General features: G+C 39.4%; 2 protein-coding genes across 3 annotated transcripts in view; both read right to left on the bottom strand.

Annotated features, from left to right (window-relative positions):
• Positions 1-7221, bottom strand: part of STPG4 (sperm-tail PG-rich repeat containing 4) — a 52306-nt gene extending 45085 nt beyond the window's left edge. The window contains exons 1-3 of one of the 2 annotated variants that reach the window (XM_023619134.2): positions 7058-7221; positions 5018-5077; positions 3564-3821 (exon numbers count right to left, since the gene is read on the bottom strand). In XM_023619134.2, coding sequence (XP_023474902.1) covers positions 3564-3821; positions 5018-5077; positions 7058-7093 — 354 coding nt within the window. In that variant the 5' untranslated portion in view covers positions 7094-7221. The remainder of the gene's footprint in view (positions 1-3563; positions 3822-5017; positions 5078-7057) is intronic. The other variant, XM_070235508.1, reaches the window with a different exon arrangement.
• Positions 7222-11351: 4130 nt separating this feature from the next.
• CALM2 (calmodulin 2) lies at positions 11352-25357 on the bottom strand. The gene is given in 6 exon segments (NM_001283082.1): positions 11352-11875; positions 12382-12517; positions 12935-13041; positions 13137-13280; positions 19457-19487; positions 25287-25357. Coding segments are annotated over 6 exon segments (450 nt in total). The 5' UTR covers positions 25290-25357; the 3' UTR covers positions 11352-11846.
• Positions 25358-25731: the final 374 nt, after the last annotated feature.

The following is a 25731-nucleotide window of genomic DNA, read 5'->3' as shown; positions in this document are numbered from 1 at the left end:
ACGTGGATGGACCTCGAGGGCATTATGTTAAGCGAAATAAGTCAGTCAGAGAAAGACGAACTCTATATGACTCCACTCATAGGTGGAAATTAGTATATTGAGAAGGAGATCTGATCGGTGGTTACCAGGGAAAAGGGGGGGTGGGGGGAGGGTACGGAGGGGGAAGTGGTGTACCCACAACATGACTAACAAAAATGTACAACTGAAATCTCACAAGGTTGTAATCTATCATAACATTAATAAAAAAATAAATAAAAAAAAATAAAAATAAAAAAAAAAGAAAGAGTGATCAGGGGCCAGCCCAGTGGCGCAGTGGTTAAGTGTGTACGTTCCGCTTCAGCAGCCTGGGGTTTGCCAGTTCGGATCCCTGGTGGAGACATGGCGCCACTTGGCACGCCACGCTGTGTTAGGCGTCCCACATGTAAAGTAGAGGAAGATAGGCACGGATGTTAGCTCAGGGCCAGTCTTCCTCAGCAAAAAGAGGAGGATTGGCAGTGGACGTTAGCTCAGGGCTAATCTTCCTCGGGAAGAAAAAAAAAGGGGAAAGAGTGATCAGAGTGGGAGGCATGCAATTGAGATTATGGAAGGTTGAAATAATTGGTGTTGAAAAAATCTAAGGAGTGAGTTGTTGAGGTAGAGGAGAATTCAAGAAACTGAGAAGCCAGGATCTACGGGTGTACCGAAATCATGACAGTAGTAGTGGAAAGAGTGACAGGGAGCAAAGGGAGCTAAAATCATCCAGAAATAAGGGGGAGCAAACCAGGGGTTAGTGGATGACTGCAACATTGGGGGAAAAGCAGGTCATAAAACTATAAATATGGAGAGACATATAAATATATAAATAGATAAAAAACATATAAAAAACATATATGGACCATATAAATATGGTCCCACTTTTGTACATATATTCTATGAAAAAAAAATGCTTCTCTGTTAAGAAAAAAATTATTGTAAAAATTGTAGGGCCATCTCAAATAATCTTTGGAAAGAGGCAGATATAGATGAGCACACACACACATACACACATTGAAATGTGCATAAATATATACATGCATATATATGATGAGATTCTTTGATACAGATTCTCCAGTTGAGTTACATGCTTCAGAATAAAGGTGTTAAAAATAGTAAAAACTTTCTTACAAATAAAAAGCAGCACTAATAGGTATAAACTGAATATTCTATTAAAAATTATGAAGCTTGAGAATGTTGTTTTATCTTAATAAATAACAATAATGTATACTATATTGACTTCAAATTCAAATTATTTTACTGAGTTCTGCTTTTAAAAAACCAGAATTACGAATTTTGTCGGTGAACAATGTTACGCCTGAATATCTCTCCTCTTGTGAATGTACTATCATATACCTTTGAAACATAAAATTAGGAAAACATTTAATTCTTCCAGTTTCTGGAGCTCAATCCTTTGTGGGAGGTGGGGAGAGAGAGGAGAAAGAAAAGAAAGAAACAGAAAAAGTATGTTTTCAGAAGGTTTTATCCATCCCTCTGGGTAAGCCAAATTCTTTCGGTCTTTTAAAGCTTTAAATTTTGCTTGATAGCAACCTTCCATGATTTCTTCTTTCAACAGTGGGCTTTGGCCTACCCTCAGAAACCCCTAAGAGCAAGAAGAGAGGAAGCAGAAGGGAAGTAAACAGAGCAGTGGATGAAGAAGAATGATTTTGCAGTGGAGGCGGCCAGGACGATTTCACACACAGCGTGGTTACCAGATACCCGGCTGCAAAAGTCTAAGTGTCTGTCATTCATCCACTGAAGTGAACAGGACAAGATTTACCCAGTGAACATTTATCATTCTGTCCTGTTTCAAAGCTGTAATTTGCAAAGCAGTAGGAAGGGTTTACCTGTTGGATACGACATGTACTCGTTTGGCTGAAATTTTCTGGTCCATCCTAATAACCACAACCCCTTGTATTTCATTCAACCTTCAGCTGCAGTGCATTTCTTCTCAGATTATCACAATGTTCTGATAAGGTTGGGAAGACTGATACTATTACTAGTTTCACTATAAATGGGAGATATTAAGGTCCAAAGTCTCAAGTAACAAAGTCCAAGTCAGGACTCTGTCCCTTGAACAGGCCTTTGACAATGCTATGCCCCTCCCTTGAAACACCTCCCTCAGATTCCACCCATCCAAACCCTGCTCCTCATTCAAGGCCAGAGGCACAGGGTAAACTGGAAAGAGCACTAAATATGGGCTCAGAGCCCTCAGTTAAAAGTACTGCTTTGGGGCTTGTCCCATGGCCTAGTGGTTAAGTTTGGTGCACTCTGCTTCAGCAGCCTGGGTTCAGTTCCTGGGTGTGGACCTATACCACTCGTCAGCAGCCATGCTGTGGCAGGGACCCATATATAAAATAGAGGAAGATTGGCACAGATGTTAGCTCAGGGCGAATCTTCCTCAGCAAAAAAAAAAAGTACCACCTCACCTACTCAGTAGCTATGTGCTCTGAATAAGTTACTTAGTCTCTTTTCACCTCAGTTTTCTCCCTGTAAAATGGGGATACCATCTGTTCTGCCTATTTCAGAATGCTTGGGAAGAACACCTAAGAGAATATATGCAGAAGTTCACAGGAAACTATTAAGAGCCACATAAATGTCATGCATTATTCAAGGTCCAGCTTGCATCCTACTTAGTCCAGGGAGCCTTCCAGCCTTTCAGTCCAGCCTACACTGAACCCTCCCCCAGCATTTCCTACTGCACTATTTATCTCAGCACTTGATATATTTGCTCTTGTATTTTACTTACATCTTCCTTCCACAGAACCTGGCACAGGGCTGTAAGCATAGCAGTGCCTGTATTGCCAAGGTGATGAATGAACTGGTGGAGCTGAGAGCCAAGTCTCTACAAGAAATTTTTGAAAAAGTTTCCCTATGGTATACAGTTGTATTCACACACTAATAAGGGTACTACTCACCAAAAGGCAGAATTTTCTTTCTTTTTTAAAGATTGGCAACTGAGCTAACATCTGTTGCCAATCCTTTTTTTTCTTCTTCTTCTTCTCCCCAAAGCCTCCCAGTACATAGTTGTATATTCTAGTTGTAGGTCATCCTGGTTGTGCTATGTGGGACGCCACCTCAACATGGCTTGATGAGCGGTGCCATGTCCGCACCCAGGATCCGAACCGGCGAAACCCTGGGCTGCCAAAGCAGAGCACACGCACTTAACCACTCGGCCACGGGGCTGGCCCCAGAGTTTTCTCTTTAAAAGAAGAGAATACACTGTAGACAGCCGCTTGAAGACACCAGAAGCAGGGCCTGACCACAGAGAAGATCCCAGAGGCTCCCCAAATCAGGGGAATCCTGCCAAGTGTCCCCAGAGAGAGAATTTTCCCCCATGGACCCTCCTTGGGTTAGAGAGGCCTCACAGGGAAAACTCTTATGCATATGTTTGCAAATCAGGCAGGCCGTATTTGATTTCTGTAGAAAATAAGGCATCCTAAAGGTTTTCAATCTCTCCTGGAGAAGACACATTGTAAGTATATAAAATATTTTCCTCAGGTGCTCTTGGTAGCTTTCCCACAAAAACCCAGCTGCTGGGAGCACTTTACCTTATCTTTGTAAACCAGTGTGCTGGGGCTGGGCCGTGGTTTGTCCTTAAACGAGTAAGTGGCCATCTGCTTCTTTAACAAGTCCAAGAAGTCAGGAGGCATGTACTGGGGAAGGTCATTTACTACCGGATTGTTTCTTTGCACAAGAGGTGGTTTTCGCCTCCCTTCGTTTTTAAAATTGTAGGTTGCTATCACCGGATTTAACAGGGATTCTTCAATAAAAGTTTTCAAGTGGTAAGTGCCAGGGATAGGAGTACTCTGTGGAAAACCGACATCGTTTTTCAGATCAGCATGTAAACCCGTAACATCTCCTAAAGCCTCATTCTCAGAAGGATCATGCCTAAGCAGCATTGTTCTTTGTCTTAAAGGTTAATAAAATTCTATCAAACATACTAAACACTCTCAAAAGAACAATATTTCAAGAGAATCATGATTATCCCCTTTCTGAGACAACTGCTGAGTTACAGCAAATGGGTTATAGCCATACTTGAAGCTTTAACTTTTTAAAAAGTAGCTCCAGAGGTACTTAAACTGGAGATTCAATTTGACTATAAATCTTAGGCCTCTAGTGAGACCACTCGGGATTAAGTTTCTTGACTAAATGGAAGTTATCCTCCTTCTGCTCAGTAGATACTACACGCTCCTTTCTCGCTCTCAAGTGCGCAGCTAACAGATGCTAACATGAGACTGCGGATGAATTGGCAGAGCCTAGGGTCTAACTGGACCAATAAGAGGTTTGGTACTTTCAAACCACAACCCAATGTGGCTGAATGGCCAGACCCGAAAGTTTAGTCACTGCTGCTTTTGTGGCCATCCTTCATTGAGCATTCAAGCTCAGTTCCACCATTAAAATCAGTTCAATTCCAAGAAGGCTTTGGCCCACGGGCTCCCTGTGTTATTGAAGGGTGTTGAGAGAAAAATATTTCTGCAATACAGAAACTATGTGTCTTGAGAGGGGAAACATCTGGTCATTTTTCTTTCATATATTACCATCTTGTTTTTATACACTGGCCATGTTAACAAAAGTTATCATAGGCTCTATGCCATCCAAGTAAGAGAAAAACTGAAACCCAAACACCTTTCCAGAATGTATGCTTTTTCTTCCTTGTGTAATCTCACCACCATCATAAACTAAGCTGATCTTATCCAGATACTCTGTGAAGTAGCTAGATTTCTAAAGTTTTACTTTTCTAAGCTTTTAATGCATTCAAAATTTAAAGTTAGTTTCTCATTCATATGCTGATACTAAAATTCTAAGTATGAAATAAGGCCTACGTAGATTTGAACGACTGTTTTCTTAGAAAACTTTTTCTTTCTAGGAAGAAAAGCAACTTTTTTGTAAAAAGAAAAACAACTTTTCTTACAAAAAGTGTTAGTGACTTAAAAGGTAAGACTGCTTAAAATATTAATGAGAAGAATAATGATCTAAGTAGGAAAGAAAGAAATGCACGTACTGTTAAAGCCATTCTCCACCATCCTTCTCTTTCCAAAGATGACGTCTTCCGGGTTAGTTTCTATTAACAAACATAAAATATGCTTATTCATTTGAGAGGTGATCCCTGGAAGTTAAATGTAATTTATAAAACATTTACTTGAAGAAATTAATACTTGCACCAAATTGATCAGCCTGAATTAAAATAAAACCTACATAATGACAAATTTTGCCTGTAATATTTCCTTAAATTGCTATTATCTCAAGTGCTTTTTAAATATCTAAATTCCCTTTGGGAAAATTAGAGGCATAAATATCCCCATCTCACAGAGATGTCACAGGATGATTAGCTATGACAAAGTTTGGTGTTCTTAGGAAGAAAAGAGTTGTATAAATTCAAAATTGTATTATTATCATTGTTATTAAGATTTATGGCTCAAGTGATTGTGCTGAGAGCTCAAGGTAAAAGTGTAGTCATCAAATTAATATATTGGGATACAAATCCCTGGCAATACGGCAAATGTTGAAAACTGCCATTTCCTAGATTTATATATATTATGAAATATGTATCATATAAATATGATACAGCCAGGTCTCTCAGCTCGTCCAGCATGCTGTGACACTAGAGACAAAATGTTAGAGGAGTCAGACAAGACTTGGGCTTGACCTCCAGCTCTGCCACTTAGCAGCTAGCAGCACTAGGCGAGGTACTTAACCCTTATGAGTCTCAGCTTCCTCTTGGGAATATAAAAATCAGGCACCACCAGGGTTGGCATGAGAATCAGGCATTGTACACATAAAGACCTGCAACCAAAACCAGTGCTCAGTAAATGGTAGCTTTTATTTTTGACATTTCATCTGCCAAGTTAAGAAGCAGATTATTTTGGTATTCCTCAGTGTCCAAGGACACTCTTGTCTTCCATAGGAAGTACTCTCTACCCATTTTTTTTTATTCCACATTTGTTTTAGCCTCATTGTCATCAGAACACAGTTGTTTAGTTTTTTCCTTTTGTTCTCTTTCCACTAGGTAAAATCATTAAAATAGTGAGTTCTAGTTTCTAATGCTTTTGTTATTATTAAGAAACATGGGTTATCTCAAGCAATAATGGATTAAAAATAAACCATCTCATCAGTAAAACTGATATAATTTATTCTTCCTGTCTTAGCAACTTATATCCACTCTACTTATGAGTACCCCTGGGCTTTAGTTTTACTATGAAATACGTGCGTTTCTCTAAAAAATGTGTTTCATACATGTTGCTAAGTCTGAATTTCTTCCAATGTATTCCCTTTATTAGGTTTATGTTGAATCTTCTATGCTGCACATTTATAGTCACAGAAATCAAACTTTCTCATGCAGGCAGGTCAAGACAGGTCTCCCACCTCCATCTAGGATGGGGAAAATGAGGCGGGGAGAAGGAGGAGGTCAGCATGATAGCCTAAAGGAAAGTAATTGGCATCTGCTCTTTCGTCCAAGGCAGGTGATATAAACACCCACCTACCACTTCAAATCCTCCTTAGGGGTGAATTGCTTTACAAAAGATAAGCTAAACATCCCTCGCCCAAATTTATTTTAAAACTAAGCAACGGTAGTTTCAAATATTTTATAAAATATAAATATATAAAACACATTTCTATTTATAAAAAAGGAGGTGAGGCAAAATCGTGTCTAATAGACTACTGAAAGAAAAACCCATTCTCTAGGCAGACAGGAGAAAATGAAAGAAATCCAGTCACCCTGGAAAGCTGTCGTCCAGCGCAATCAGCAGCAGGGAAGAAGGAAAACAGAGGGCGAATGGGAAGATAAGGGAGTAGCAAGGGAAGACAAAATAAAGCGAAGAGCTCAAATAAAGATCAGGAAGAATGGACTCCAGGTGTAGATGTGGGGCAGGGAGAGAAAAGTAGGAAGAGAGAACTGGAGGGGCGCAAGAGCCGGGGATGAGAGAGAGGTGGGATTTTTGGCGGAGCAGCCCGGCGAGGGGAACAGTAGTGGGGGACCAGGGGAGGACGGCGGTGCCGGGGCCAAGACCACCGAACCGCCATGCCCCACGTCTTGCCTTACCGAGGCGGCGGGGATGGCGGTGGTTGGCGGCTCCATTGCGGCCTCCTCGCTCCCGAGGCCGAGGCCGGCGTCCGGTTGCCAGGAGGCACCTCGGGCCCTCTCCCGAGCGTGCGCGGGGGACCCGCCAAGGTCTGACTCCGTTGGTGGGGGAAGGGAGGCGGGCGCACGCTTTGAGGCCCCGCGCTAAGCCTCGCGCAGAGGAAATCGTTCGAGACGGTCACGCACACGTGTGGTAAGAAAATCTAGAGGGCTCTAGAGTCGCCAGAGAGCCCTCGCTAAGTACCTGCGCCAAGGGGGGCTCATAAAGGCGGCTGGTAAAGGCTTGAGTGTACCGGAATCTAAATTAAGCCCTTTCCCCATCGCCCCCCATCCCACACCCCCAGGCAGGGAGACCCCGTGCTTGGGAGGCATACTGAGCTTTAAGGCAAAAAATCAGCCTTAGATTAGTTTCTAAACTCCAGATGGAAATTCTGGGAGTGTCACTTCTCTTGCCTCTGATTTGAGAAGTGGAGTGAGCATTAAACCGCGGACCACCCTCTTTCCTATCTGTATAGACCTTTTTCACTTTCAATCTTTCTTGGCTATAGCTTATCAACCTATAAACATTCTCATCTTTAAAAACGAACCCTCCCCTCAACCTTAATAATTTCATTTTATAGAGTACCTGCTGTGTTCCAGATACTTCACATACATTAACCTAATTTAATCCTCACAATGATCCTGTGAAGTAGGCATTAATCCCATTCTGTGGATGAGCAAACAGAAGCTTCCTTGGACAGTTTAGTACAGTTGACTCAGCATCATACAGAAATGGCACAGAGTTGAAATCCAGGGCTAGATCCAGCACCCCACTGTCCACTACGCCATAAAGTTTCTGCTTCTTTTCACAAAATTTCAAGAGTAATGGGGACTCAATTCTTTCATCTCCTATACTTTCCTAAAACCATCTTAATCTGACATGTGCACACACCCTTCAATTAAAATTGCACTTGCTAAACTAGCCAGTGATCCAATTGCCAAAACCAATGGGGATTTTTCAGCTTTTATCAAATTTGACCTCCATTTGTCATTACTGCATTATTACTCCACTCCACTCCCTCATTCGTGAATCCCTCTCCTCCCATGACTAGAATTTAAACACTGGCTGCATTTGCTGTGATTTATTGTGCTTGTCTATAAAGTTGATAGTAAATTGGTACCCCACATGGGGTGATTATCAAGATTAACTTGAGTGAAATGTTTAGAACCATGTCAGGCACAATGCATTCATTAAATATGGACTATCATTGTCTTTAAGACAAAAGCAAAGTTTACAATCCAATCTCATTTCCTTTCCTTCACTAGAACCTCATGCCCTGATGTATACTTGCAAACGCCAAACATGCCATCTTCATACTCTATTGTCCCCGAATATGCCAGCCCTTCTGCTTAAGATACTATTCCCTTCTTTGATGGCCTGCCAAACCCCAGGGGTCAGCTCCTCTGCGAAGTCCTCCTAAGCCTAATCCCTTGACCCCAAAAGACCCTGTGCTTATCTTGGTTGGAGGTCTTTGACAAATTGTTTCTCCTCTAATTTTAAACATATCCAAAATCACAGGTTTTTGTCTTAATCCTGAGCCCTTTGAAACCAGGAGGGATTAAAACATTTGTTGAATAAATGACTAGTTTTCCTCTTTACAAATAAAACCAGAGGATGGACCACGGTAATGCTTTTCAAAAATTAATGTGTACAAAACATCTGGGGATCTTGTTAAAATAGATTCTGATTCAGATTCTGGGGCAAGGACTAAAATTCACACTTCCAATGAACTCTCAAGTGATTCTGTGGGCAACTTTTTGAGTAGCACACTAGAGGACGCCATTTAATTTCTCTTAAAATACTGAGATTCTAAGTTCATGTAACAAAGCCTTAAAAAAAAAGAAAACCACCACCACCACCAGGTACTGGGTTTGAAATTAAGAAGTGAAATTATAAGGCCAAGAGGCAAGTAAAAACTAGAGTTTTCACAAATGTTAAGAGATTAATCAAGTCCATCGCTGTGCCTCATTTCATTTTCTTATTTTGGCTGAGCCTGTAAAACTGGCTCAGTAGACTAGGGACTGGTACCCTAGAGACTAAAAGAATATGATGAAAGGTACAGAGAAGTCCAGAAACCCATACAAAATGTGAAATAGAAGGGAACATCTAGGCGAGAAAATAGTTTGAGTATCTCAAAAATAGAAACGGCATGGGTCAATGATTTCAAGGACTTTACCAATGAAACAGATTTAAGCATGTAGGAAAAACAAAATGTCCTCTTAAGAAAGCACTGTTTTATACAGTTATCAAAGTTTCAGATTTATTTTTAGGTTATCATAACCAGTTTTAAAAAGGGGGAAGGCATTTCTGAGAATCCAGAACTATATACTAAGTAGAGCTCTACAGTGCCTCTGCTGTGTATCATATCTTTAATAAAAATTCTAGGTAAAATACTTCACATCCTAGGATCATTTTAACTGCAATAGTGATGGTTTTTGTTAGAATTGTCTGAGAGCAAACATGCTACACATAGTACTGAGGAAAGAATGATCAATCACCATGATCTTGCTAGTAGGAAAGAGGTAATATGGTTAAGATTTGAAGGTTTCAAAATTATAGTTCTGGGTTTGAGTAAGATTATGTTATAGAAGTAGAACTGAAACTTGAACCCAGCTTAGTATGTGCTCAATATGACTAGTTATATAAAACTGCTCTATAGTTCAACTTCCAATAAAATCAAAACAATCCCTACTTTGTGACTTTTGTGAAGATTATAAAATCAGCAATTAATAGGACACACAAAAGTACTCCAAAATCTGTTTACCCCTTCCACCTTGTTGTCAGCAACTTAGATAAACTTCAAACTGATGAAACTGGAAAAACATCAAGACCAATTTTGCCCAATTTCCTCATTTTATACGGTCGTAATTGGTTTAACAGCTTAGTAACATCATTGAACACTTACTGCAAATGCCGAAGACTATGCTAAGTGCCTTACCTTCATTATTATCAAAGCTAGAAACCAGTTGGGTAAATTATGCCCATTTTACAGGTAAGATAACTGAGGCTTGGATAATATTGACCTCTTCAAGGTTATACACAGCAGTGATCTGAACACTGTTGCAATAACTCCAAAGCCCATGTTTTAATACTCTGGAGATTCCTGTGCCTCAACTGCCAGACACATGAATTTTCTCCCACCAAATACCCTTGTTTGGCATTCCTTTTTACTAAACTCCTGTATCTAATGAAGGTCTTCCTATTTAATTGATTGCCTACCTAATATGTAATAATGTAATACCCCGTTAGGATTACCAGTGCCTGTAACTTCCCTTGTCCTATCTAAAACATACGTATCACTCTTTTCCTTCAGTAACCATCCAGTTTTCTATTTTCAAAAACAGTAGTATTAAAACAGTCAGAAACAGGCAGTAACTAGTGAAATGAATTGCCCTCTGAGAAATGAAAAGCCTTGTGGCTATAATAATCAGGTAATAATTATACCTAATGTTTTAATCTTGGCTCTGGTTTGCTATGGAATCTTTCATTAAGTATTTAACAGGTAGTTAAAAAACAAAAACCCTGATAACCACCTTTCAAGTAGCTTAAATTATAGAGAAAGCAATGGTTTAGAAGGAAGCAAAAACCAAAACAAGATTTAGTTTACTGCCAATCACTCCCAAAGATACCTTTTTTGTAAAACATGTTGCAGGTAGGCAGGCACAACTGAAAATTCTCCTTTGCCTTATGGTATAAGAATTAAAGAGCACTGTGAGTAAAACATTAGGAAACAGAGGTAAAAACATAATGACCCTCACCCCTAGATGTGGATTGTTGTGTTTTTAACACTTTTAAATAATCATTATATGGCTGAAGTCAATACGGACAAACTGAAGCCAAAGCTGACAAATATTTTAGAAAGGCAGGAAACACCCAACACCCGCCTTAGGCCGTCCCATGCTGGGTACACTGGCAAAAGGCCTTTTAATCTTTTACTTAGACCTTTTGAAGGAAGTATCGTAATTTAAAAACTAAACACAATCTTAAATAGTTAAAAAAATACTTATCTAAAAGTAGAAACCACCTCCACATTTGATTCTCAAAATCATTCAACCTCAAGTAATTAAATGACTCAGATTGAGAGCAACAGTTGGGTAAAATTGTAATTTTTTTATTGGAAAACAAATATACAACTTGGAATGGATTTGAGGCAAATTGTGCCATAAGCAGATTTTCTTTAAGTGGCTAAACAAAGTTTAAAAAGCAAGTAACAATAAAAGAAAACGTTTCTGGTACAGGACCAGCAGTACAAAAAAATAGTGTACGAGTACCTGGATAATACACCCGTTTTGCAATAGTGCAACTTTTAAGTACATATTGTTGACTGTTCATAGTCCACGCAGAGTTACAACTCCACACTTCAACAACAACATGCTGACAGTTCCTAAATAAAACTACTTAAAAAAAAAAAGGCATAACCCAGATGTTCCCTCATTTGACCAACTCCATCTAAATTTAGATGTGCAGAAGGGCTTAGATATATCCAGAGTAAGCCACATGCAACATGTTACTTGATCAATTTTCTAAAATAAGGTTTCAGGACAATGACAGTAAGATAAGGGAAGAAAACATGGAGGAATGAAGTCCTAATTACTATACATGCATATTTTTTTGACAGTAAGGGAAAACCTTTTACAGATAAGTTACAAACAAAGAAAAGGCAAATAAACAATTTTATACAAGAAATTTAACACATTCTGTACAACGTCTTCACTTTGCTGTCATCATTTGTACAAACTCTGAAAAAGAAGTACAGAAAAAGTTGAGTCAATGGGAAAAGACTGGCAAAACCAATTAAATTCACTCAATCACTAAGCAGTCTCCATTCCCTTTTCTTTGCTCAAAATTATCATAATGTACAGAGGAAAACCAGTTTACTGCCAAGGCTGGAACTTCATAAACCAAATTAATGCTTTAGATAAGCTAGTATAAAAAGCATTCTTGCTCTTAATTTAGTATCACATTTGATACTTTTTAATCAAAGCATAGCTAATTAGAGGGAAATAAAATCCAATTAAGGAAAGAAAGTCACCTTAACTTCATTTTGAGAAAGTTTGAAGCTTTTCAAACTGTTCCACAATTGTTACACAAAAATTGTTTTAGCACAGTTTGGAGTACAGTGCTTTTCAAACTTTAATGTGCCTATGAAATCACCCAAGAACTTTATTAAAATGCAGATTCTAGCTTTAGGGGTGAGACCTGATAGTAAACAGTTCTAAAAAGATGGTGAGAGTGAAAGACTTACCTTCATAGTTTACTTGACCATCACCATCAATATCTGCTTCCCTGATCATTTCATCAACCTCTTCATCTGTTAACTTCTCTCCAAGGTTTGTCATCACGTGGCGAAGCTCTGCTGCACTAATATAGCCATTGCCATCCTAGAAAAAAATGTAGTAAAATTTCTAAGTAAAATCATAGGCTTAAGAGTTGGAATGGAAGTTCAATAAGCTTACTAAACTTCAGATTAGGGAGAAAAAAAAACTTAGAAATCCATCCAAACTAAAGAGAATGCACAAATAGTTGACCTATAAATTGTCACTAAGAGCCAAGCAGGATATCCTATATGGAAATCACTATTTCTTAGTTCCAAACTCAAATGATGTCTCCTTTGGCACAAGATTAATGCAATACCTATCAGGAAATTTCAGTTTATACAGAACTCTTAAAAAGCTTTGACTTGATATTAAAGTATGACAGTAAGTTATCAGAAAAACAAGTCTTCAAAGAATAAGATGCTGATATCTTCATCTCATCCCCAAGTTAAAATTTAACAAACCCAGTCCTTGAATACCTACCTTATCAAACACACGGAATGCTTCTCTAATTTCTTCTTCACTGTCTGTGTCTTTCATTTTTCTTGCCATCATTGTCAGAAATTCCGGGAAGTCAATTGTGCCATTACCTAAAATGGTTTGTTTAGTTGAAACATTACAACAGAATTTAAATGCCACTTCTTCAACTGCCCCCTCACCCAACCCCCAAATTAAAAAGTCTTACCATCAGCATCTACTTCATTAATCATGTCCTGTAACTCTGCTTCTGTGGGATTCTGCCCAAGAGACCTCATTACAGTTCCCAATTCCTTTGTTGTTATAGTTCCATCACCATCCTTGTCAAATAGTGAAAAAGCTTCTTTGAATTCTGTATGAGAGAGAATCCAAATGTACAGGTTAACAATAAAAAAGTATCCTCCTAAATGAAATGTATTAAACTCGTTTTCTTTTAAATTTTTTTCTTGCTTTTTCTCCCCAAATCCCCCCAGTACACAGTTGTGTATTTTTTTAGTTGTGGGTCCTTCGAGTTGTGGCATGTGGGACGCTGCCTCAACGTGGCCTGATGAACGGTGCTACGTCTGTGCCCAGGATCCGAATCAGCGAAATCCTGGGCTGCTGAAGTGGAGCTCGAGAACTTAACCACTCAGCCACGGGGGAGCCCCGTATTAATCAACTCTTAAAGCAAAGATACACATGGAGAAGACAACACCTAAATGGGATTTTGATTCCTGAAGGATTAGGTGGGCAACCTTGTGATATTTCAAACATGTTTAGCTAATCATACCAGGTAGTTTGTTCATCTAAAATCTTACAGGGAACTCTAATATCTAGACCAGATGAAAGTCAAATTATTCTGGGTTCAAAGGGAAAAAGAATCAAAGCTCCAGATGATTGGCTTCTCTATTTTCTGTTGAAGCTGCTCTGTGGAACACAAGTCAAAATTACAGATCTAACCTACACTCAGAATAGAAAAATAAGACTATTGGTGCCAAATACCTATTTCTACAGAGCAACTATACTATTTGCATTAGGTTTACAGTAACCTTCAAAAGCTAAAATTAAGTCTATATGTCACCTACTAAATTAAAAACAAAAAAACTTTAAACTTTAGAGCAATATGCAATAGGCTATTTCCCTTTTCTGGAAGATAGAGGGGACTATCACCAAATAATCTAAAATGACGTAAATAATGGGATGATCAAGATATGAACGAACTTTTAGTTAAGTGCTATATCACTAAGAAGATAATTTAAATCTTTCCTTAGAAGATAAAATCTCAAGCTTGTAATAGAATGAAATATATTACTACCTAAGATATTTAAGATCTTTTTGCAGAATTATATTGCTTTTAATTCACCACTAGATTACACAGAAAGCTGTTGGAGAAACAGCTTTCCTGGCTTCACCATTTATTTTACAGATAAACTAAAGCAGAGATTAAATTTGGTAGTGCAAGGTTATATAAATGAGCTAGTAACATAGCTAGTTTCTAAAAGATATTAGCCCCATCAACAAGCAAATACAAAAGCAGAAAATAAAGTTCATGGGACCATTAAGCTCCCCCAACAAATCAATACAGTTGAAAATGTACACCTGACACATGTTTAAGAAATGGTGCACCTCCTCTTACAGTCCAAGTCCAAGGCTATTTATTCCCTGCCTGTCTATCTCTGCTCCAATTCATATACATATACCTCCCAGTTTCATTACATCATAATCTCTTCTCTGGACTCAAGTACTTTTCCATTGATTTTTCCATTAACATAGAAGTTATCTTCATGTCTCTTAGCCTAAAACTAAATTCAAACAGTCACAAGATCTTTTAAATGCCTAAACATCTCTCTCCCCAAATTTTGGAAGGCACCACTACTCACATCCCTTTCTTCTCTATCAACCCACTATTAAAAATTATTTCCAGCTTCAGCACATCAACTGAAAATACTAAATTCACCAATAACGACCTAGTTGCCCAATCCAGCAAGTATATGCCTCAGTATGTAAGGGCATATAGCACAGAAACTAAAAGCAGACTTTGGAACTCAACTTCCTGTGCTAAAAAAATCCCAGCTCTGCTACTTACTAGTAATGTAACCTTGGGCAAGTTAAGTCACTAAACCTTTTCTGTCTCAGGTTCCTCATTTCTGTTAAATGGGGATAACTGTACTTACTTCCTAAATTTAATTAATTACTATGTGTAAAAGCACGGAGAACTATATATGGCAAGTAAGTACTTAGTAAAAGTCAAGAAAGAGATGATCTCATTTTCCTGCAGCATCTAAAACTACACTGAAAAACTCTAGACTTCTGCTAGCTTTCACAACGGTACTTTAATTTACCTCCTACCTTACAGTGCCAAAGGCTCTTGCTCTGTCTCTTACATGTAGATGTGATCAATTTTCTTATTTTTTCTCTCCTTGGCCATTTCATCTATGCCCACTTATAAAGAAGACTTCCCATCTTTAGTCTACTCATCTCTCTCATTAACATACCTTTATTTCTGACTTCCTATAGGACATCTCTCCTGGCTGATCTCAAACAAGACTTGTAAAAATGAATTCTGTACTCCCCAGCAACCATAGAACACAAGTAAAAGCCACTTTTCTTTCCCCCTGAAATGTCAAGTCCTGTTGAATTCTGTTTAAATACTGCCTGATTCTTTTTTCATCTCTACAATCAATATTTTGATTCACGGCCCCATCATCTTTTGCCTAGACTATTACGACAGCTTCCTAACTGGATTCTTCTTTTAAAATCATCCACACAACTACCTGGATCCTATTATCCTTCTGGATCACCACCTTACTTTCTTCTGCTTAAAGTCTTTAGCTTTAGACCAGGAATCACTAACTAGTTGTAGTTTGCTACATTCAGCAGTAAATAACAGTTTCGTTTTGTTTAAATATTTGTTTTCATAGGAACTCACCTGATATCAGAAGCTTAGTACCAAACTACTGATTGATTTTAGGAAAATAGTATACAGTACTAACCTAGATCAACCCAATGACAAAAATAGACTAGTAAGTCCTACAAATAGCAGAATTTGATGAAGACACTGCCATTTCACTAAGGTTTTTTTTTTTCCTTAAACAAGATGTAGAAATATAAACTATTAGGGTTTGAACACAGAGCATCTATCATCTAACAACTTAGGCTACAAGAAAATTAAAGTACTTAGACATTTGTATTTATTTACATTACATTCTCTGCTACAACGCTCAGCCATAGGAACTGTGTAACACCACTATTACGTGCAAAAATCCCCAATGTGTAACTAGCTATAATCATTCTACTATATGATTTACCTTAAAGCCACATGCATGGTTTAAGTTATATATGGGTGTTCTAAATATGAAGAAGTTTTAAAATCTAATAACTCTTAAAATGTTTGCTGGAATTAAGTGAAAAGCAGAAAATAAAACAGTATCTATCAATTTACTTTATGTATACAAGAAAGGAACAAATGAAAATATTTTAAAGGTCAACGTTTATTCCAAATTTCTATTTGTATTTTTACCCTAAAGAGCTGAAATACCTGCAAAAATTCCTTCAAGTAAGAATAGACTCAAAAGTGCAATTTAAATTCACCTGCCTTTATAGTGCACCACCTATACTTCAGAAGTAGTACAGTCTGCATGTATAGAAGAGCATGTCATTTTAAACAGTAATTCCCAGGAAAGACTTGAAATATAAACCCAGGAGTCAAAACCTAAATACACAGTACGAAAACAACAGGTCCTAAATGTCACAGAACAACTATCTTCAACATAATTGACAGGACCTCCCAAAATCCATTCTGGTTATGCCTAAATTGAAACTTCAAAAAGTCATACTCAAATTTTATTTATTCATTAGCAACCCCAAGATACTTTTCTAATTATTTATTACATAAATTTATAATTTTATTAAAATAAGTTATCATGAAACAAATACAACAAAAGAAAAATCAAATGTTCACCAGCTTCTATTTATTTAGAAAATTCTAAACTTAATAATCTCTTAAAGGTCATGTATCAGACCTTTGTTGGCACTATATAATTGTTGCTATAAACTGAGCGAGGTTAATATTTTTTATCAAGTAGGTTTTATCCCTACACTGGACCTTGAAAGTTTAATGAAGGCTTAGGCACAAATTTCTTTAAAAGCAGGAAAGAAAAATTCTTGTATGCTTTTCCTATTAGTCCTCTCAATGTCAAACACCAACAACTAATGACATCATGGCAGAGTCATCAAGAAAATTAATGTGTTAGTGCTGTCATGTTGTTCTGGATTTCTCTTTAAGACCAGGTAATGTAAATAATTGTAGTAACTTTACCTTAACAATAAGCATCTTTTTTTGTAGACCAAGTTATTTGCTTTATAAACAAATCTGAAATAGTAATGATTATCATATGAAGATAAAAATATACCTTAGTATATTCAGCGTTACATTGTATGTATGAAGCTTGTTAACTTTTTTTTTTTTTTTGGTAAAAACAAGTAGGTCTTAGACTCTAAGATGTCACTGGTCAAGGATTACAATTCACCAGATGAGGGAAAAAATTTGCCTTCACCTCAAAGGCGGATATTGAAACATACCAAATTTAGAAGGAAGGGACTTTGAGAGGAGGCAGAATTATTCTCAGGATAGCGTAGGTAGTGTTCTAGAACAGTTTGTGTGGCACACTTCTTCGAAAATGAAATTTATCCACTCAAGAAATATTTATTCAGTCCTTACTATGTGGGAGGCACTGGGGATATAAGAGGAAATGAAAAGGTCCCTGATCTCACAGTATTTTTATTTTAGTAGCATAAAAACTTTGGAGCTTCTACCCTAAAGGTTCACCAAAACGTGGGGCACAAAAAATGACTTTAAAAGACTAATAAAAAGCAGGGTAGGGAGAGAACCTAAAATAGAGTTTTCTCCCATTCCCACTACAAATTTAATTGTATGTAGTCAATGAAAAGACAAAATATACCTTAAAGACAACATTCCAATGAACTACAAATATTCTTTATAAAAATACTACCAGTCATTGAAAATTGATCCTCTTGTATTTAACAGAAACAATTTTTTTTTAAAAGAGCTGTACGTGTTTGGGAAGGCAGTGATGAGCATCAACTATGTGACAGGCACCTCCAGTAATACATTTTCCACCCTAAAGTGAACATGCAGTGCTGGAATACCCAAAAATTAAAGGCAGAGAGGAAGGCAGGGGTATTAGAGAAGGTAAGACCAGAAATATTAGATAGCCCAAGTCAGTTCCTGAAGGAGGCATTATATAAAAAACTATTTCAGCATAGTTTACATTTCACTGATACACATAAAATAGTATAAATGAACAAAGAAATTATTTCCAAAGCTCTGCTTGATTACTTCAACACACTCAATTCATGTAATCTACCAACCCTAGAAAGCAAATCCCAGGTTTAAGTCAAATTCACACAACGAGAAGTAAAAATAAAACCTGCTTAAATTTGGTCCTTGATGCTAACAGATTTCTGTTTATATAGTCCTATCAAATAATATTTGTGACGAGTATTTGAGGAGACTAATGATTGCTGGCTCCTTCAAATTTGTGTGTTTGGGGGAGGGAGCTTACTTTAAATGTGCTATATATTTGAGTTCCAACTGGACTTCAGTTTTCTCTAGCATAAAAAAAAAGCTTTAGTGCTTTTGAGCACTTCAAAAGCCTTGCCTACCAGGAAATCTGTGGCAGTTAAAACGTGGTTGACATTTGTGTAATTAAGTCTCTAATGAAAACAAAGGAATAGAGTTTGAAAAGCATTTCAACACTATAACTAATTTTAAAAAACAAAACACCTTTAGCAACCTTTCCCAACATTTTGATGTTAACTAGCCATCTCAAAGTATTAGAATAAAATCAAAAGTACTAATATTTAATGGTAGGGCATAAAGAGACATAACAGGTTTTATGTAACAATTTCACATATTTCCATAGCAAACCAAAGGAGACAAGATTTAAGAAGCTCATTTCAAAGGCTGTCACTGCTTTCTGAGACAAAATCGAAATTACATCTGTAAAAGAGAATGCTAACTTTTTTATCTAAATTTTTCACTAGAGAAATGATTATTCCCTCATTATATATACAATTCTAAGGTTAAAATATTTGGTACTTTAAACCGAGGTAAATTCAACATTCATTTTCTGATTCTACATTTCAAGTTACCTATTAGTTACTACTTGGCCCACTTTTCTTGTGGAGACTGATTTGGAGACGTAGTGTTAAAAACTGCGCAGAATTCATGTTTTAGGGTAAGATAATCTTCAACAAAAACAAAGACCACAACCACCAGGCTCCAAAGTATATCCACAAAGCCTAAAAACATGCCTTTAATTAAATCAGCCCTAAACATCTTTCACAGGCAAGTTTACCTTCTCACTTGCCAAAGCAGCTTTAATTACTATATTATATTACACCCATGTGTTATCATCTACCACAAAGATCAAAAAGTCAATTCTTTCATACAAGTATCTGTTTTGAGGCTGGCTACTCAATTTATAATAAAATCTAATGGATATAATCTAGCAAAGTATTTCTCACCTGCAATCTGCTCTTCAGTCAGTTGGTCAGCCTACAAAGAAATCAAAGAGATGGGTAAGTGACTTGAGAGTATGTAGATTAGCAGTCAGAGAAAAAAGTTTAAAAACTTTCAAGGTTCACTGTGTACCATCAACTTCATTTAGTTCAACACTCCTTAGTACCATCAACAAACACAGTTGGGTAGAAAATGCACACATCTGACCTATCTTCAAAGCTAAGCTGGCTTGACCCCAAGTTTAAGACACAAAAATATTTCAGAATACTTTGAAAATCTAGATTTTGCACAAATTGAAAAAAAGCGTATCTGGCATACTAGAAAGTTTAATTGGAGTTGTTATTCTTCTAAAGCAAGGCTAGAATCCAATAGAAACATTGTTTCCTTTTTCAAAGTTAGGATACCTAAACTTAAGCTCACCTCCTCTGGTAGAGAGAAACCAGTATCAGAAATCTCCAGTGAACCAAAAATAATGTCCCAGGACTACATGCAAAATTACCACTATAAATGGTTAAACACATCATTTGAACACGAAATCGATTTTGCAAACCTCAAAAAAAAAAAAAAGAACTAAGCAAAACTCCCATCTACTAAAAAGATAAAAATCCAAACCGTCCTAGTTGGGGCAACATGAAAGCTACCAGTTTTTACTCCTCCTAACCTGCCAGGCAACTGCAGAGAATCCAGGATTCTGAACATTTGAACTACATTATTTACCAAATGTTAACTCCCAAGCCATCCATTTTCTCTCTAGTTTTGAAATCCCAAAGTTAGCCTGATGCTTGTGATTTTTTTTTCTTTTAGCACATGGAGAAGAGTTACTTGTTTTTGCTTTAAAAAAGAGACTTCAGGCATTTGCTAACAGCCATTATATATGCTGTTCTTATTCAATCTTCACAATAACTCTATATTATCCCCAGTATTATAGATAGGGAAAGAGGCTCAAGGTTAAATTTTGGGAAGTGGGAGTACAAAATTAGTAACACTAAGGTGTTAGACATGGCCAATGCCTGTTAAGTTTTAAACTCAGAGCATCATAATATACAAAGATATTTACAAAATATCAAGGCTCCTTGTTCTTCACGTGACCTTAATCTTCTCTGTTTTATTAGTACATATACCTACAAAGCAACTGCTTATGTAGTACTAGGAGGCACTGACAAGAAATAGCCTCCTAGCTAACATTCCTACCTACATGGAGTCAAGAGTACTATGATTAATCCATTCATTTACTGGTATTAAAAGAAGAATAAACGCTACTTGGTTTCATGATTTTTAAATGAACACATCCCTAGAAAGGATAACACCTTAATGTAGAACAGCATCACATTTTCTCTAGGGAACAGGAGGAGAAAGTCTGAGAAGGAACCCAGAAAGCAGAAGTTTCTTTCCCTCCTCAACAATTTTGATTTGACCTCGATACAAACTCATTTCTATTAAAAAAAAAAGAAGAAGAAGAAAAAAGCGAAGGCCTGGTAACTTAAAACTGGAGAGCCAATAATTAAGTTCAAATGCAGAAGTCAATAAAATAAAAAATTATGTACTCTATTTTTTTTCCTTTTTCTCCCCAAAGCCCCCCGGTACATAGTTGTGTATTCTTCATTGTGGGTCCTTCTAGTTGTGGCATGTGGGACGCTGCCTCAGCACGGTTTGATGAGCAGTGCCATGTCTGCGCCCAGGATTCGAACCAATGAAACACTGGGCCACCTGCAGCAGAGCGCACGAACTTAGCCACTCGGCCACGGGGCCATCCCCCAAATTATGTACTTTTATATTTAGAAATCCCAATACTCCACCAAGTATTTGGTATAAAATCAGTCATAGATTGTTTTCCTTAAAAATAAGATTTAAAACTCAGTAAATCCACTCAGTTGATGTTTACTTTGTTAGGAGCCTATGAGGATTTACTTCTAGTCTGATTCCGTTTTTGCAGGACTTTATCATTTCTGAAGGAAGGCAACAAGGGATGGTGGAGAAAAAAGCATGGTGTTTTGAGTCCTAGGATCCCAGCTCCGCCACTTAACAGCTGTGTGACCTTGGACATATTACTCAACCTCTCATAGCCAACTTTATCTGTAAGGCAAAAATACTAATACCTACCTTGCAGGGTTATTGTACAGAGTAAGTGAGAAGCTATGTAAATGGGTAGCCTGAAGACTTCTGTGCTAATTATTTTATGTAAAGTAACTAATCAAAGAACCTACAACATTAAATATCAACCTGACTAGTTCAACTTTGACAGCAAGCCTACCGTGTTCCATATAAACTTTATTTAAGCTGAGAAAATACATTTCCACAAACTGAAACCAGAAGGTGCAGCCCAGGGTCAGACGTGGCAGGTGAAATCAATTTAGGACTAAAAATGTTAAGCTAAACATGTGGAATACACTGCAGCATGTGTGAAAGCTGAAGGAATGATTGCTATGCAGAGAGACAGCGGGGTTTGTTCTCTCAACATGTTGAGGGGGGAGATTTGGGGAAGGTTCATTCATATGAAAGCTGAGACGACTTTAGGAAGAAATAATATTAGCTATAAAAGAAAACTTTCAAACTACCTAATTTTGCTTGGAAAATCAAAATTTAATAGGCCCACATCATTTTGTTTAGCTCCTTACCTCCAGGCAATCGTGGAAAAAGACCACAAATGACCTTCAAGGAATGAACTAAGCACACAAGAAACTAAGTTACTCACATAGCCTAACAGCGCTCCCTGACTTTAAGAACTTTTTTATATTTACTACTAGTCCAGAGTTCAAGGTTTTAAAATAAACAATACCAACAACGTTCACATTGAAGCCCAGTAAAAGAGAGAACACAGGACTCCCTAGCACTTTAACTTGAAAGCCTTTTCCAACTACATGCACAAAAATTTGGTTCTTATTTCTGTCTATGGAGAGTGCCATTTTCTTAGTAGAACTAGAAGAATTATACTTTTGGGAAAACTCAAGGTCATTAACATGTGTTTACCTCACTAAAGGGAGGAATAATTCACTTGAGAGATGACTAGTTCTTACTCCTTTACTTCTGCAGCAATTGATATGATCCCTACCGCTCTTGTCACTCCAAAGCTCCAGGCATCAGCACACTCTCAGACCTACCAAACTAGAATATGCGTTTTGGAGAACCAAGGGTGATTTGTAAACATCAAGAAACACTAACCTAGACTACATGTGTGACCTCGAGTGCATACATTATGTACCTGTTAAACATTTCCTACAGGGCATTCAAAAGCAGGTATGGATAGTCTTGGAGCTTATCTACTGAAGGGTGGTGTAAAAATAACACCAAGTTCTTATCCGAATAAATGTATGAATCCACAGGCTTTAAATGGAACACAAAATTCTATCCTTCATTCATTCCCGTGTATTCCCAGTGCTACTTAGATAGAACAAAGGCTCTGTAAGTAAATTTTTTTCCTACAATTTCAGAAGTCAGGGTATTTGTTTTACCTGTATGTATGAAAAGCAGTCTCTAAATGATTTCAGTAGAGTTAAAAGATACCTTAATTCTGGTAAAACACCATTTACTATGTAGCATCTTGGACCAAAAGAGAGACCACTAGAACAAATTACTTTATAAAAATTAAGACCTTTAATAAAGGCCTAATTTGATCATACCAGCTGAATCTAGAACCTTCTACATTCTAATAGAGCCAGGGTGAATTTTCTCAGTCTAACAGAAACAGATCTCCTTGCAGTTTGATGAAATGTTTGTTTACAATCAAGTGACAAAATTTTCTACCTCTTCATATCTTTTGTTTGGCCTCAAGTCTTCTTAAAGCAACCCCCCTTTCAATGAGCATACACTGACTAAATGTAAACCAAGAGCTCTGTGAGCAATCTTATTCCACTTCTATATCAAATTTTTATTCTTTAACTTCATGGAATCCTCATTTTAAATCTCCAAGTCTTATAGTTATGAAGTTACCTGAGGACAATTTCCAAATTAATTAGTTAACGGTGACTGTCAATTTAACAAACTCAAAATGCCAAAGCATCTATAATAAAAACAGTAACTTCACTGAAAAAAGACTATGAAAGCTTAGATGCAAATTTCTATGCAAGAAAATCTATTCCAGTTCTTGATTCAATTATCAGACTGATTAGGGGAAAACCTTATCCTTAATGTAAATACATTTTTAAAAATTTACCCCCCAATTTAGAACGTTGATTACATGCCTATAATGTACACCGTTCCACCTACAAGAGTAAATCTAACCAACATATTCAAATCAGAATAAAATAACCTAAAATATCAAGATGGAAGGAGTGCATCAAACTTAAATGAACACTCGTTTCATCCAAGGTGAACTCCTCTCCCCACACCCACGCATGCCGGAGGTTTCAGCTGGCAAGGATTCCCCACTCCTGTTTAAGATGTCACCTTGCCTCTTGGACACACCCATCACCGTAACCACTTGGCAGAAGGAACCACAAAATGAGTACTGCAAATTACCGCCCTCAGTCGATTTTATTTTATTTTTTTACCGGAAAGAACAGGAGTTCCGCTCTCAAGGGACAGGAAAACGCTTTTAAAATTCCCTGCCCTCCAATACACTCTCCTATCTCACTACCGAGTTTGATAGCCAGTACTGCACAAACGAACTGAACTACATGTTAGACAATCTGGCAATTCCTCTACGGAAGCACCAGTCATTTTCAACCGGGCTGGAGCGGGGGCGACGCTGTGTCTGGCAGCGGTCCTGTAACATTAAGGGTGCGAGTGAGGACGCAGGAACAGGACACAGAGAGTGGCCCTCTTCAAAGGGCCGTCCCATTGTCACATGAGAATAAGACCGACTTTCACCACGGCCCGGCAGGCAGTCACCCCGCAGCTGGCTCTCGATGGGCGGCGGGGAGAGAACGCCGTTCAGACCCCGGCCGGAGCCGACGGCTGTCTACCGAGATGTGTACCGCGAGGATGCGCCTGACTCGGGGGATGAAGCTCACTGCCTTCAAAGACAAAGCTGCTCACAAATATTTCTTTTTCTTTCCCGCGTCCAGCCCGGGTGGGGTAACAAGGGCCCGGAGGGAGTCGACAGATAAGGATTCGGCGCGCTTCCTTCTCGCCGCCAGAGGGGGATGGGGGCCGCCGCACCCGCCCTCCCCCAGCCACCCCCCACCGCCGGCCCGGCCGCGCCGCGCCCGCCGAGCCCTCCGCAGCCCTGCAGGTGCCAGCGCAGCAGCTGGGGCGCGAGCCGAGCCGAGCCGAGCCGAGCGGGCGGCTCCCGCCCCGCCCCCGGCCGCTCCCCGCGCCGCGCGGGCTCGGCCCCCACCGCGCGCCCGCCCCGGCGCCCCCGGCCCCCCCGGCCCGCGGGGGATGCGGGCTAACGGCGGGGCCGGCGCTCGCCGGGCCTCGCGCGCGCCCTCCCGCCCCTCGGCGCATGGCGGCCGCCGCGGACAAAGGCGCTTCCTGGCGCCCGCACTAACGTCCGTTGGGCTTTGAATCCGGCCCCGGGGCTGACCTTCCCAGACGCCCCGGCCCGCGCTTCTGCGCTCCCGCTCCCCCGCCCTTCCGCCCTCTCGCCGCCCCCAGGTGCCAGGCTGCCCCCCACCCCGGAGCCATCCCCATCCCGCCGCGCCCTGAGGAGCTTCGCGGGCTCCGGGGCAGCGCGCCGGACCCCAGCACACCCGGGGACGCCTCCCTGAGGAGAATGGGGGTGGGGGAGCACCTGCGACACAGGCGCCGCCGGCGCCCCCAGCCCTTTCCGCGCTAGCGCTCTGGCGAAGACCACTCCTGGAGGGTGGAGGGGAGGGGACTTCCCTTTCTTTGGTCAATTCGCTTCAGCCTCTTCCCCCCACAGCCCAAGCGCCGGCAGCTTAGCGACGCACTCACCATGCTGCTAGCGCTACCGGTCTCCGAGAAGCGACCACACAACCACTCAGCTCGCTCGCTTCACTCGGACTAATTCGCCTCCGCCCCCAGCGCCTCATAAACACCTCCCTCCGCCAGATCCCTCCGCCGCACGCCAGATAACGGAACATCACGAACGAGTCCCGGCCAACCCCCTCCCCTCAAACTCTTCTCGAGACCCCTATATCCACAGTTATTTGGTCGACAATGAAAGAGATAAAGGGAAATGAGCGAGCGGGTAACGTCAGTGGGTTTCACTCTCAAGCGAGCCGTTGAAAGGCCGGTGGAGTTGCGCCTGTGGGGCGCTACTTTGCGGCGCGGAAGAACACTGTGGTGGCGACGCGAACGCCGATGATCGTTGAGACGGCCTCTGATTGGCTGGTTCGTACCTGCAATGCGTCACTCGGGCTCGCAGCCGCTGCCGGGA

This window comes from Equus caballus, chromosome 15 (genome assembly GCF_041296265.1).
Source record: "Equus caballus isolate H_3958 breed thoroughbred chromosome 15, TB-T2T, whole genome shotgun sequence".
NCBI classification, from domain to species: Eukaryota; Metazoa; Chordata; class Mammalia; order Perissodactyla; family Equidae; genus Equus; species Equus caballus.
The sequence above is the reverse complement of the archived record's forward strand: the minus strand, read 5'-3'. Positions and strand labels throughout refer to the sequence as shown.